We start from the raw sequence: 15680 nt of genomic DNA on the forward strand, positions 1-15680 counted from the left end.
GTTTCCTCATCTGTGTAGACTGGGCAGGAGAAAATCTATGCCATCCCAGTCAAAGACACAAGGAAGTCCCCAGCCCACATGGCCTAACTCGGCTTTATTAGACCAGACCTATAGATGTCTACAGGGTTCATGATGTACCCTTTCCTTGTGTCAATGAGAGTATTTAAAGAGCAAGAGGAAAAGGATAATAGAATAAGGCTCAAGTAATACCCTGGGAGAGGGGGGAGAGGAGGAAGGGAGTTAACTGTTCTCAATGAACATGGATGAAGTGATGGGGGAAGACAGGAAGTAGCAAGATTTCTGGGGCTTACTGTCGTTCAATATTTAATGGCAGTGGGGGGCAGCTAGGTAGGGGGGCAGCTAGGTGGTGCACTGGATAAAGCACCAGCCTTGGATTCATGAGGACCTGAGTTCAAATCCTGCCTCAGACACTTAACACTAGCTGTGTGACCCTGGGCAAATCACTTAACCCCAACTGCCTCACCAAAAAAATAAAAATTAAAGAAAAAAAAAAGTAGGTTCAAAATGGCAAAGGCCATAAAGGGTTGATATGAGAACTGGGGGCTCCATTCCAAATTTAATGTTCTGTTGCTGGGGTAGGGCTTGTGTGCAGCTTTTCTCCCTCAGACAGAGAGGCCAACAACATTAAATAAAGAGGAAAAACACTGGCAGATTCACTGAGAGGAGGTGAACTAGCAGGAGTCTGGTGATTGATGGAGAAGTGATCTTCAGCAGAAAAGACTCTCTTCTGGAACCTGGCCACTAGCAGAGTTTCAATACAGTTACAAATTATCTCTGCTATTCCTGCAAAAGACAAGCTGCTTCCTGCCTGCGCTGCTTCTCTTCTTGCCCTCCTCTTTTCTTCCCCTCACAGGCACCTTGTTGAAGAGAAGATTCAATTCAATTCAACAAACATTGCTAAAACTCCTCTGTGAGGGACCCTATGCTAGAATTGGGTTGGGACTGGAATACAGGATCTGGGACTTCATCAGTATAAGCAACTGCCAGAGTAGGTAACTCCTTTTACTAATGCAGGTTGGCACCATCTCTGCAACTTACAGTCAGAGAGCTGCTGAAGGCAGAGAAAGATCAAAAGTCTTGCCCAGGGTCACCAAGCCATATGTGGAGGAGGAATAACTTGAACCCAGGTCTTCCCGGCTTCCTAACCACTAGACCATGCTCCTTTCTCTTGTTGCGGGGATATAAAGCTGAATGAGACATGGTTCCTGCCATCCACCTTACAGCCTCGTTGGGGAGAGACAGGACAGGTATATAATTAAACATCTTCTAAAACCAAATATCCTAAGTGCATAAGAGAGGCACAAACTTCTAAGGAGAGAGAGTACACCAAGAAAAGCTTCCAACCAACCTTAAATCTCCCCCAGAACTGAAAACAAAATGACAGACAGCTGGTTGTCTCACTGCTGTGCCCCTCTCACTGTTGTGACATTCTCTGCCTACCTGACTCTGATAGCTGAATTCTGGGTACAAGGGACTTCCTCTGTTTGGTAGACAAGCTCCTGGAGGGTCTGTATATCTGAAAGGAAGCATCAGCTTAATCTGCTCTTTTCAGGGCCTGGTACAGTCTGGGCACAGCCACCCAGCTGAAGGAAAGTCTCTGTTTTAGAAGGGTAAGGGCAGAGGAACATGAACCCAAAAAAGAAGCTGCATTTTAAACATTTAAATACAATGTCTACCTGCTTCACATATTATGTTCCCTAGTCTATAAGCCTTTCCAAATACTGTTTCCTCCTTTTCTGAAAGCTTCCAATTTGGAAGATTAGTAGGGACTGTCCTGGGGTCCCCTGTCCCCTCTTGGTTTTTGGGAGTCCATTCACAAACCTCATTAGCTACCGGACTCTTCTGGAAATTCCAGGCTTTTTTTCCCACTTAATCCTCAAAGGGGGAGCAAGAGGGAGAGGTCTTGCTTGCAGGAACCACTCCCATAGGCTACAAGGTGTGGGTGTCAGAGGGAGATATGTCCCAGCCAAGAGCTTTATTTTCTTTCCATTCCAAACAACTGGCCTTTCAAGCCACCCCCTCTCCAACCCACTAAGAGGGGAAAAAGTGAACAGAAGAAGAGAGGAGTAATGTTTTTGTGTGCAAGGCACTCTGCTAGGTGCAGACAAACAAATCCCCCCAAAATAGCCTAGAGGATTCTTTCAAAGTGGAAGGAAGAGATGAGGGCAGAGTTATCTGGGAAGGTGGTCTACAGTTTCACTCCTCCAAACAGTTAGCCACAAAAGCCTGGATAAACACACCTCATTACCTGGATCCTCCCTGGGCAGAATGCTTTCTACCTCTCCCTTTGTTCCTAAGACATTTTCCCTATTCCTTATGCGGGTTAATCTAAAGTAAAAATTACATTTTCTATTTAAATTCTGGCATCTGAAATTATTTTATCTAGGTTGTGGAAAGCCAGCATGCTAGAAACACTGAAGAATTTTTCATTACTAACTCACCCCTGAAATACCATAACAACCTGGCTCCCAATAACTCTAAAGGACTCAAAACAGTTTGTGCCACTAAAAACACTATGGCATGGTGAGAACTGATTTCACATTATCTGCTTATGGGATGCCCTGATATTGATTCGCCCACAGTTTAGCCATTCACTGATAACCCAAATGGGCAAAGTTTTAATAACTGAAGGGGAAAGAAGAGAACACTGAAATATATGAGCTCACTGAACTCTTAAGTAACGGAAAAACCACTAAACATCCTGGAGAAGAGATAATTAAAGATAGCTCCCCTTCTCTCAAAGCAGAACCAGGGGAAGCTACCAGGCCAGAATATTTTACATACTGTCTCACTACACTGTAAGTTTTTCCTTAATCGTCTTCCTTTGTCACTAGGGTAGGTACAATCTGAAAGGAATGAGTAGGAAAGGACTGTGGTATCAAGACAGAAGGCATCAATTAACAGTCAATCAGCATTTACTAAGCACTTACTGGGTACAGAGGATACAAAGGGAAAAAAAAAAAGCCAAACAGTCCCTGACCTCAAAAAGCTTACAGTTCTAATAAGGGAGACAAGTGGCTAGGTCTTAAGTAGTTCGAATAATGAATTCCTGGAAGTGGAGGTATTATTCAAATTTGCAGAGCATATTTCCATTGGGCTATAATGCCCATATTTTACCTAATTACAACTTTGAATATTTGGAATATGTGCCTACCTCAAGGTGTCCTCATTTATACTAATCAGCACCTAACTGTATAACATACAGGTAAGGAAAGTAGAGACTCTATTAACAAAGACAACCACTCTTTTTGATAAGATCACACAAGCATTTAAGTTATGGCTAGCTAGGTGGCAAAGTAGAGCAGTGGGCTTGGAATCAGGAAGACTCAGCTTCATGAGTTCAAATCCAGCCTCTGAAACTTCCTAGCTATGTGACCCTGGGCAAGTCACTTAACCTGTCTGCCTCGGTTTCTTCATCTGTAAAATGAGCTGGAGAAAGAAATGACAAACCACTCCAGTATTTTTGCCAAAAATACCCCAAATGGACTAAAATGACCCAACAGCAACAGAAAGTCACTTTGGAGAGAAAGCACTGGGGGGAGACCAGCCTCCAGAAGGAGGAGGAGCAAAACCAATAAAAGCCTCCTATAAAATGTTCTTCAGTCAGTCAACAAGCATTTATTAAGAGGTAATTATGAGCTAAGAGCTGCAGATAAGAATAAAAGGCAAAACACAGTCCATGCCCTAAAAGAACTCACATTCTAATAAGGGAGAAAACATGGGTACTTACAAATAACTGTGTACTTACAAGATACATATCGTGTAAGGAAAGGCACTAGTAATGGGAAGGACTGGGAAAGGCCTCATACAGAAAGTGATATTTGAGCTGAGTCTTGTAGGAAACCAGTCAGAAAAACCAGGAGCTGGACGTGATAAGGGAGAGCACTGAGGACAACCAGTGCAAAGGCATGGAGTCAGGAAGTGGAGGATTATATGTAAACAACAGCAAGAAGGTCAGTGAAGCAGGATCAAAAGCATGTGGAGGGGTGTAAATCGTATGAGAAGACTGGAAGGTTAAATAGGGAGGCTGGATTGTGAAGGGCTGTAGAAGCCAGAAGAAAAATGGCCAATGCAGGTATCTATTATCTATACATGTTTGCAGTGGGATCTGTTTTTCTTGCTTTTTTAATAGGGGAAAGTGAGTTGGGAGGGAGAGAATGTTAACCAAAAACAGAATAAAATTGCACATATATATATATATATATATATATATATATATATATATATATACACACACACACACACACACACACACACACACACACACACACACACACACACACACATTTTAAAACCAAGAGATAGCTGTGTGACCTTGGGCAAGTCACTTAACCCTCAATGCCCCACCCCCACCCCCACAATTTTTTTAAAAAATAAAGTAAAATAAAAAAACAAGAGAATTTACATTTGATACTGGAGGTAATAAGGAACCACTAGATTTAGTTGATCAGAGTAGGTGAATATGATCAGATTTACTTTAGGAAAGCTGTTGGCAGCAATGTAAAGAATAGACTGAAATGGGTAAAAGGCCTAAAGCAGGGAGACCAATTAGAAAGCTATGGTCCTGGGGCAGCTAGGTGGTGCAGTGGATAAAGCACCGGTCCTGGAGTCAGGAGTACCTGAGTTCAAATCTGGCCTCAGACACTTAACACTTACTAGCTGTGTGACCCTGGGGAAGTCACTTAACCCTAATTGTCTCACTAAAAAAAAAAAAAAGAAAGAAAGCTATGGTCCTGCGATGGAAGTGCAGGTGAGAAGTGATGAGGGCCTGAGCTAGAGTAGTTATTGTGTGAGTGAAGAGATATTACAGAGAAGTCACAAATTTGTCCACTGACTGGATGTGTGGGATGAGAATGAGGAGTTGAGGATGATGGCAAAATTGTGAGCCTGAGTGACTGGAAGGATGGGGGTGTTGCCTGTAATGGGGAAGTTTGGGATGGGCATAAGTTTAAGGCAAAAGATAAGCTGTTTTGGACATGTCAAAACTGAGGAGCCTATGGGACATCCAGCCCAAAATGTCCAACAGGCAGTTTATAGTACATAACTGGAGCTCAGGAGACAGACTAAGGATGGATTTAAGATCTTTGAGTCATCTGCATCAAGAAGATATCTGGGGGGCGGCTAGGTGGTGCAGTGGATAAAGCACCGGCCCTGGATTCAGGAGTTCGTGAGTTCAAATCCGGCCTCAGACACTTGACACTTACTGGCTGTGTGACCCTGGGCAAGTCACTTAACCCCACTGCCCCGTTAAAAAAAAAAAAAAGATGATATCTGGGACCGTGGGAGCTAATGCAGTCACCAAGAGAGTATAAAGAAAAAAGAAGAGAAGAGCTCAGGCCACACACCAACATTTAGAACCAGAAATTAGAAACTGGAACCAGAAAAGGAGATAGAAAAATCAGAACAGCAGGACGTAAACCAAGAAACAAGCATCACAGAAACCTAGAGGGAGCACCCTAGAGGGAAGAAAGGATGGTCAAGAGTGATGCTGACAGGGCAGCTAAGTGGCACTGTGGATAGAGCACTGGCCCTGGAGTCAGGAGGACCTGAGTTCAAATCCAGCCCCAGACGCTAAGCACTTACTAGCTGTATGACCCTGGGCAAGTCACTTAACCCCAACTGCCTCACCAAAAAAAAAAAAAGAGTGATGCAGACAAGTTAAGAAGGATAAGGATTGAAAAAAGGCCACTAAAAAAGAAAAAAGGCCCCAAAATTTGGGATTAAGAGATCGTTGGCTAATACGGTAATGTTTTACATAATCATACATGTATAACCTGTATCTGATTGTTTACTGCCTCAAGGAGGGAGGGAAGGAGGGATAGAATTTGGAACTCAGAACTACAAGTTCAATAACAATCACTTACTAGCTGTGTGACCCTGGGCAAGTCACTTAACCCCAATTGCCTCACTAAAAAAACTAAAAAAGAAAGTATACAGGGCAGCCAGAGGCAGCTAACAAGGCTAACAGTAGAGAAAACACACAAAGGTAGCTCCTCCAGAAAAGCTGCTACCTTACCTATATCACAGAAAGAAATTCCAAGGGGACTCTCCATATATACATTCTGGTTTTCCAATCCACACCCTGAGTTGGATCAAATATATGAGTGATGTCTAAACTAGTTTAGAGCTCAACTAAGCACTAAAATTCTGTGTTGGATGGAGGCCAGTTACTAGAGACCTGCAGAACTCTTCATCTGTGTATCTCAAAGGATAGTACAGTATCTTAAACACATGAAGGTTACAAGGTGGAAAGCATTCTAGAAGTCTTCAAATCATCAAAATAAATCTTACCTATTCTGAAAAGAAAATAATAAAGAGGTCATTGGCAACTCTGGAGAGAGAAGTTCTGGTTGAGTGATGAAGCTGGAAAACAGATTACAGAGGTTTTTGAAGAAAATGAGAGAAGTAGCAAAGACAACAAATGCAGACAACTTTTTAAACTGCTTCCCTAAGAATGGGAGGAATCAATACCAAGGTATGATCAGATCAAGTGAGATTTTTGAGGCTAGGGAAGACCTTGAAGTATCTGTAGGGAAGGAGAGGGAGTAGATAGGAAGACATTGAAGATTTGAGAATAGGGATGATGAGGGCAGGGGCAGGGGCAAGGACAAGGGTTGGGGGTAGAATCTGATGGAGAAAATGGGAGGGGATGAAGTCAAGGGTACATATAAAACTGTTGGCCTTGAGGAGAAAGGCCACCTCTTCAGCAGACTAGCATAAAGGAGGAGATATGGGCATCAAACATATCAATAAAACATTTCATTAAAAAAAAAACACAAATGTGAGATTCTTGGGTGAGTGATGACAATCCCCTTGAGATAAGGCCTTTGGGATAAGAGAAGCAAGGGAAGGAAGGACTCCAACATAATACACATGGCCACTGAAGGACTGTCAGACAGCCAGGTGATCCACCAGCTTCAAACTCAGCTGGGGTTTTTCACAGACCTCTCTATTTCAGGGAACGAGAGTGAAATTACTCACCCTCTGAAGGAACATTCTGCAGAACCTATATAATGTTTCTGGGTCAGGTATCGGTAGAGTTCAGAGTCGAACAGAGGTAGAATTTCAGGCTAGTTACCCTTAGCAGATGGCCCTTCAAAATTAGGTAAGTAGTAAATAAGGCAATGATGCAACCAACCCCAAGGGTCAAGCAAATTCCCTCTTCTTTCTACTTACCACAAGATACCCAAGCTCACAGATGATCCTGGAGAGACAAGTCTTCACTAGTGCTACCAAATGTATATGGAAGCTAGTAATTCAAATTCTCTAGACCAAATGAATGTAACTCACTTTAATTAAAACGTATGCAAATTTTTACTTAGGTATAAATTAGATCTGGTAAGAATCAAGATCATCTAGTCCAAGCCCTTCATTTTAAAGATGAAAAGTGATGCCAGCAAGATGGAAATCAAGTGGAACCAGGAACAGAAACAAGATTTTTTTTGATTCCCAGGCCTGTACCATATCAACTGGAAGGATGCCATGGAGACCACAGATGTCCTAACAAAAGCTGACACTTAAATAGTTCTTTAAGGTTTGCAAAGCAGTTCACATATACCAACTCATTAGATCCTCAAAGTGACCCTGTAAGGCAGGTATTATTGTTACCCCCATTTCACAGATAAGGAAAATGAGGCCCAGAGAAGTTAAGTGATTTGCCCAGGGTCACAGTGATTAAGTATCAGAAAAGGTATTCCAAGCTAGGTCTCCTCAACTCCATGTCCAACATTTTCCCCACTAAATACTCACTATACTGATCTCTCTTTAATAAAGGCCACTATTTTAGATTTCAGATGTGAACAACAAAGTGTTGATATTCTTACCTATTGGCAATATCTATTTAAAAGGGCCCCAAAATCTGAAGATTGCAACCAAGGTGTTCAATCAAGGTAGTAAGCTCTTTCCAACCTAAGCCTATGACACAGATGAATTTAGTGAACTGTATAATACACTTTCCACTTTGCTGATCAACCAAAACAATATTATTGGCTCTTGCACTTGTAACAAGAGACTATTTTCACTTCTCAAGTAAGGCAGGGAAATCTTAGATGTCTAATTCACACAAGCTCTGGGGCTCCTTACCCGAAGCTGAGAGAGAGAGAGAGAGAGAGAGAGAGAGAGAGAGAGAGAGAGAGAGAGAGAGAGAGAGAGAGAGAGAAAGAGGGAGGGAGACAGGGAGACAGAGCTCCCTTATCAATGAGAGAAGGTGGAGCTGAGCACCTGTAGACGAAGAGAGGGGCATCCCAAGGAGGAAATCCTGCCTTTGGGTCCTTCCACAGTCTTCTATACATGTCAGCAGCTCCATTCTTGAGAACAGAAGCCATTAAATCATGACCACCCTCTATCCCCATCACGAGAATAGGAAGTTTAGACCACTGGGTTGTATCCAGAATGAGAAGTAGTTCCCAGGTAGGACATTGGTCTGTGCAGCACAGCCATCAAGACATCAAAGGAAGATTCCAAGACAAAGCACAGTCTCCCAAGGCAGGCTGCCTCCTTTTCTCCCTTAGCTTTCTGATCACTGTGTCAGAAGTAGTCATGTCATCTTCTCAAAATGACAAATGGATTCCACAAGTTCCTATCTACAAGCTGCACGAAACACCCCACTGGGACCATGAAAAGAACCCCCCCCTCCATGATCATCAAGGGAATCTATAAAGAGCCCAGCAGCCCCCACAACGTCAGAGCCAGTCTATATGAACTACAAGAAACCAAATACCCCAAAGGCATGAACTTACACCAGAGTTCATAGTAGTAGTTGCAGCACTGAGACTGTCCACAGCAGTGTCCTGTGTCACATATGTAGCTCTGGTTGTTGATCCCCACACAGGTTTCCTTATCCTAAGATCAAAAATATTTGAATGCATTACATTACAGCTTTTAATAAGGTTCTCTTCTCATCCAAATCCTCCAGATAATACAGCAGCACAACCCTCTTATCCCAACATGTGGCACATTCCAGAAGTGCTGAAGTTACCAAAAACTGAAGCAAAGACATGGCTTACTAAGAAGCCCAGGGCCCAAAGCATATTTGCACACAGCAACATTCTCACAGGAGAGGAAGAGATGACTTAATTAACTTAAGCAGAAGTAAAAACTTGCATTTTTCACTGTTAAACAGAATGGTGGCATAGTAATAGAATAAGCAGCATTTAAAATAAAACTTTTTCCCCCCATAAAAGTTCTTGGAATATTCATTGAAGTATTTATTCCAGGATTAAGGTCTTAGTCAGACAGGGAGGATGCTATGTATAAAACTTGATCACTTGAGAGTTACATTGCAGGTTACAGTGCAATCTGCTTCCAAAAAGGCCCAAAACCCTGTTGCCACTGAAATTCTTCACACTTAAGGACCTGGACCAATTCCAATTTGAACTTTCCTCATCAAAATACCCCTTAAGTCTATATTGGTCCCAGGATTCACATCCATCGCTTGTCTGGGACTGTTGTGAAGGAAAGGTCGCTAAGCAGCAGTCCAACAGCTGCCATATTCCATTTCAATGCACTAGTGGGTGGAGAGAGGGGAAAAAATCACACCCCCATTAGGATGCAAAAGCTTTCCTAAACTAATCTTGACTTAGAAGTGTTTTGAGCATGATCCATTCCACAGTGTCATCTAACACCTCTGGCTCTGCCTACTTCACTAATCCTAAAGAAAATAGCCCTCTTTGGAAGGGAAAACAAAATGACAGCACTGGGTTTGTGACTCCTTCCCAAGCTGACCTTGCACACAGCACACATCCAGAGAGAAGGCTGCCAGTGGAAACTTAAGTCACATGGTGGGCTCCTTAGCTCCCAGCCCTTATTTCATTTTACTACACTCTTCTACTTGTCCAATGGCATAAACAAACCATCTGAGTTACTGTTTTCAGAGCTCCAGGCTATGGTGCAGGTGGTGACTCTGCTCTCTCTGAAATTCAATGAAGAGGACTGGAAAGCAAGTCCCATGCTCAGGTGTGAAAAACAACTGTACCAGTCTGCCAGCTCCCCAGCCCCCCTTGCTGGTCCAGGATGACCCTCAGGTGTTTCCTCAGCTTCGGATCTCTCACAAATCCAAGGATGGATGTGTTTGAGAAGGGGGGATAGGGATGAGAAGCATTTGTAAACTATGGCAAGAGGCAATAATCAAAACAGTAATTGTGACCACCACCTCCTCCCATGCGTATGGTACTTCAAAGCACATTCCTTGTAACAAACCTGTGCAACAGTGTAAGAATTCTTATTAACCCCCATTTAACTTAGGAGGATACTAAGACCACTGGGGCTTAAGTTCTCTTCCCCTGATCACACAGCTAGTAACCATGTTCAGTGGGATCCAAACCCGGGGCTCTAAAGTTCAAGTCCACAGCTCTACCCCTCTGTGCCAATATTGCAAACACCATGACCGGAATATCTTGGCATTCTCAAACACAAACAATCACCAACAGCACATATAAGCAACAAAATAGTCACTTCCACTAGATTTCCATCTAGGGAAATTTGGATAAGATAAGCCATGGGGGGGAGGGGGGGTGCCTCACAAGCCACAGCTGAACTGAGAGGATCCACCAAAGCTAAAGTACTAAGCTCACAGATCCTAAAACCCCAAATCTGAGATGAGAAGCATTAAAACCTGAGGATCGGCCAGAAATTCTTGTGCTTGTCAGAGCCACAGACTTAGAAGGTTAGAAGTTTAAAAAGTCATATAGGGGCAGCTAGGTGGCGCAGTGGATAAAGCACTGGCCCTGGATTCAGGAGGACTTGAGTTCAAATGCGACCTCAGACACTTGACACTTACTAGCTGTGTGACCCTGGGCAAGTCACTTAACCCTCATTGCCCTGACCCCCTCCCCCCCAAAAAAGTCATATAAATGTAATCTCCTCATTTTACAGATGAGGAAATCAAGGCCCAGGGCCATTATGACTAGTAGACCCAACATGTTTACATAACAAAAACAAGGTCTACCAAAGGTAACCTGGGGTTGTTTTCACTAGTTGGCCCCAAGTGTAAAAATCTGAAGCTCTTCCACGAGATGCCTCCTTTAAGGCTGAGTCATTCTCCTGTTATATTTAGGGAAAGCAAATCCATGCTTGCTAGTTTTGCTAGGACACACAAACTCTAATTTCAGATCAAAACATTCAGGTTTCATGGAAGCATCAACATTCTCGTTAAGCCCAGCATCCTCTCCAAATGCCAACTTCTGGCACCAATTCATTAGAGCCCAGTTCAAAGGGGCCGCACAGACTCTAAGAGAGGTCACATCCTGTGACACTGCTTCCCCAGGAAAATCTCATGAACAAAGATACAGGCTAGACAACTGCTCCTAAGTATGTGCAGACCAGCATGAACTGGAACAAACCTGAAACCTCAACAAACTGCATCCTTCTAACGGCTGTCAGCTGCTCCCTTTGCTCTCCCTCCTTCTAAGCCAGCAGGGTCTGACTTTTCTCTGCCTTACCTCTTCCTTCTCAATCCAGCACTTTTCAAAACTTTCCAATGGAGTAAAAGGAGAGTTAGCCTCTCAGTTTCCCATTGTGATTTTACACACACACACACACACACACACACACACACACACACACACACACACACACACACACACACACACTCCCCAAAGTGCCCAAGAGCATGAAGTCAATTTCAGTGTCCTTCTCTGACACTTACATCTAAAGAGAGAGTAAAGTATAACTACATCCCTTCTTATTCAAGCTGGCAGCTACAGCAACATGAGAATTCTGCAAAAATGCTCTCAAACTGTAGTTGGTGCATTTATAGCAAAGTTACTCTGTGAATAGTCCCCTTCTGTTTTCCTTCACTATGGGTAGGAACCTCACCCACACATGGCTATATTCTCCACTTGTATCGGGACCAACTTGTAGAGGACCTAAGGACCACCAAGAGCCAGCAGTGGTCAAAGGTCTACTGCCAACCTTTGGATGACCCTAACAGACCATCCAAACAGTACCTCTTACTTCCAGTTAGAAGGCACCTGCTCCTATTTAGTAACCCCTATGGGAGTGTGAACTGTTCTAAGCATAGGGAGTGGTGGGAGAAATTCGAAGTAGGAATGGGAGAGGAGAATGCAGCTTAATAAAACAAACATTTTGGTATTTGTACACTTAGATATGCCCTTTAAACTACTCAAGGTTTTTCTTTTGTTTCTTAAACTTTCTTTTTGAAAACTTGAACACAAATATTCCAATATACAAAGAACAAAAAGAGAATTGCACAGACAATTTTGTTAGGCTTGTTTTGAATACAATACAGGCAATTTTAAGGTGGAGCCAGAAATTATTATGAATTTTACAAGTCCAGACAAAACAAACCCAACGAAAATATGATACAATACAGAAATTAAAGGAGACCTAAATAATTGGAGAGTCAGGATTCACATAGAGAATACACCAATATTTTTTTTTTTAAGCGAGGCAATTGGGATTAAGTGACTTGCCCAGGGTCACACAGCTAGTAAGTGTTAAGTGTCTGAGGCCGGATTTGAAGTCGGGTACTCCTGACTCCAGGGCCGGTGCTCTATCCATTGCGCCACCTAGCTGCCCCGAGAATACACCAATATTGACAATAATATGCTTACTACTTACTCTACAGATTTAATGTTGCATACAAAAATCCCACTGACAAGCATTTATTAAATGCCTATTATATGCCAGACACTGAACTAAGTGTTAAGGATACAGAGGTACAGTTGCAAAGGCCCTTGCCCTCAACGAGTTTACATCCTATTAGACACCACAATCAAATTACTGAAAGAATACAGAATTAGACAACAAATTCATTAGGAGGAATAAAAGGTCAAGATTATCAAGGGATTTAATGAATAAAAAGTAGAAACAAAAGTGGCTTGGTACTACTACATGTCCATCTGCAGTACAAAGCAGTAATCATCAAGACTGATACTAAAAAATTAAAAATAGAAAAGTAAATTGGGAGAAAATACTGGATAAGCAAGATCTAGAAACCAATACACATAGTATGCTACTGTTTGATAAACTCAAGAACATAAACTACTGCTAGGAAGAGTAGAAAACAATCCAATTTTTTATAAGTCTTGATCAATGCCTTATGACACAATAAATTCCAAATAGATCTATAAACAAAACATTATACCATTTTTTAAAAAATCTAAGAGACAGGGGGCAGCTAGGTGGTGCAGTGGATAGAGCACCGACCCTGGATTCAGGAGTACCTGAGTTCAAATCCGACCTCAAACACTTAACACTTACTAGCTGTGTGACCCTGGGCAAGTCACTTAACCCCAATTGCCTCACCAAAACAAAAACAAAAACAAAAATCTAGGAGACAAAGATTCTATCTTTCATAATTATGGATGGGGGGAAGATCACAAAATCCAAGAGACTATCATGACTATACACATTTTTTTTAAGCTTTTACACAAATAGAATCAAAAGATACAGACTGAGGGGAGGGTGGTTCTCTGTTTAAATAATTCTTATAAAAGCCTTTTGTTTGGGGGCAGCTAGGTGGTGCAGGCCCTGGATTCAGGAGGACCTGAGTTCAAATCCAGCCTCAGACCCTGGGCAAGTCACTTAACCCCAATTGCCTCACCAAAAAAAAAAAAAAAAAAAAAAAAAAAAGAAGTAGTAAATGACTTATGGTCCCAAAAAAGAGTAATCAATCAACCAAGCGTAATGATTCAATCAAGAATTTAAGTGCCTAACAGTAATAGAAATAATCAATAATTACTTTAAAGAATGTTCAGCATTATTTGTAATAACAAAAAGACGGAAACAAAGTATGTTCCCAATAATTTAAAAATGGTTGAACAAATTGTGGTATATGAACATAAACTGAATATTACTCTACTATAGATAATGAATGAAGATTCAAGAGAAACTTGGAAAGACTTGTCTGAATGTTGAAAGCCAAGAGAATACACATTTGAGGAAAAGAATCCAAAGTTATAAAAATATTGATAGTGGCCCTTTTTGTAATGGCAAAGAACTAGACACTAAAGAGGTGGCTGGCTGAACAAATTATGATGGAAGAATGTAATGGAATACCACTGTGTTGGAAAAAATGAAGAAATGGATATTTTTAGAGAAAGCTGAGAAGACTTGCATGAACTGATGCAGACTGAAGTGAGCAGAATCAAGAGAACAATATATACAGCAACAATGACATTATAAAGACAAACAGCTTTGAAAAACTTTTGAAACTCTGATTAATGCAATGATCAACCATGGTTGCAGAGGACTAATAATGATCGATGCTACCCACCTCCCAATATATAGGTGATAGATTCAAAATGCATAATCAGACATATTTATGAACATGAACAATGTGGGAATGTTTTGCTTAACTACTCATTTGTTACATGGGGTTTTTCTCTTTTTTCTTTTAATTAGGGAGATAAGAAGGAAAAACAAACTGTATCTTAATTATAAAATTTAAAAAAAAAACAAGATTTTATTTATTTTTGTTTGTTTGTTTGTTTGTTTGTTTTGGAGGGGGCAGGGCAGTGGGGGTTAAGTGACTTGCCCAGGGTCACACAGCTAGTAAGTGTCAAGTGTCTGAGGCTGGATTTGAACTCAGGTCCTTCTGAATCCAGGGCTGGTGCTTTATCCACTGGGCCACCTAGCTGCCCCCTCCTTTACTGTGTTAAAACAAAAACAAATTTCAATATTAGACAAAGTTGGAAAACTGAGGCTAGTTTTTCCCCCAACACTTAAATTCTTTTCTTTTTCTGTAAAGATATTTTGAGTTCCAGATTTTTTTCTCCCTTCTTTCCTCCCCTCCCCTCTTCCTAAAATGGTAGACAATTTGATATAGGTTATATATGTGCTATCATGTAAACCATATTTCCATATTAGTCACATTTGTGAAAGAAGAAACAGGATGAGTTTTCATTGACTACCTACTATGTGTTCAGTCTACTCATAGTTCAACACAGGGATTGTACCTGTAATTCCATTGGCTCCTGGTAAGGAATAGATGTGGGCTGGTACCTACTTTACAACTAATAGCCTTAAAGAATTGCCTAAATCAGTGGTGTAAAACTCAAACAGAAACAGGAGGCCACTAAACCCTGTTGGCCCCATACTGACTCAGAAAACTACATATTAACATTATCTATATTGTTGTATATTTTACAACTGTATACTATTGTATATAATACAATTCTACTGTATTTTATTTATTTTCGCTAAATATTTGCCAATTATATTTTTAATCTGTATAGGTAGTGTTATGGCCTGCATATTTGACATCTCTGACCTAGATCACTTGAAAGATTAAGGAAGATTTGCCTAGTCACATAGCCAATATTTCATTGGAGGATATGAGTGGAGTACTCAGCTCTCATCCATCATATCTAAGGTGCCATATTCAAGTCATTAATTAACAAGTTTAAAATTAGATATGACACCCATTAAGGAGCCCCTTTTCCGATTCCCTCTGTAAATCCTATTAGTGAGTCTTTATTATGCTCATCTATGTGAACACTAAGCTTCTTAACTTACTAATCTTAGTAATATAATAGACAGACCTTCCCAAAACTTTAGCTCCCCACTGTTGCCTGAATCAAGTCAAAAAAAAAACAAAAAACCTCTCTGGATTTCAAGGCCCTCCTTAGTTTGACCCCACCTTATCCAACCTCACCTTCCAGTCTTCTAAATAGATTTCATTTCTTGACAACAATGTC

The 15680-nt window shown here is 41.3% G+C and overlaps 1 protein-coding gene across 2 annotated transcripts in view; it reads right to left on the minus strand.

The window, feature by feature from the left end:
* WBP1L (WW domain binding protein 1 like) overlaps positions 1–15680 on the minus strand; it is a 67643-nt gene that overhangs the window by 16050 nt on the left and 35913 nt on the right. For both annotated transcript variants that reach the window (XM_043983593.1, XM_043983594.1), the window contains exon 2: positions 8760–8862. In XM_043983593.1, coding sequence (XP_043839528.1) covers positions 8760–8862 — 103 coding nt within the window. The remainder of the gene's footprint in view (positions 1–8759; positions 8863–15680) is intronic.

Source organism: Dromiciops gliroides, chromosome 2 (assembly GCF_019393635.1).
Source record: "Dromiciops gliroides isolate mDroGli1 chromosome 2, mDroGli1.pri, whole genome shotgun sequence".
In the NCBI taxonomy this organism is placed as follows: Eukaryota; Metazoa; Chordata; class Mammalia; order Microbiotheria; family Microbiotheriidae; genus Dromiciops; species Dromiciops gliroides.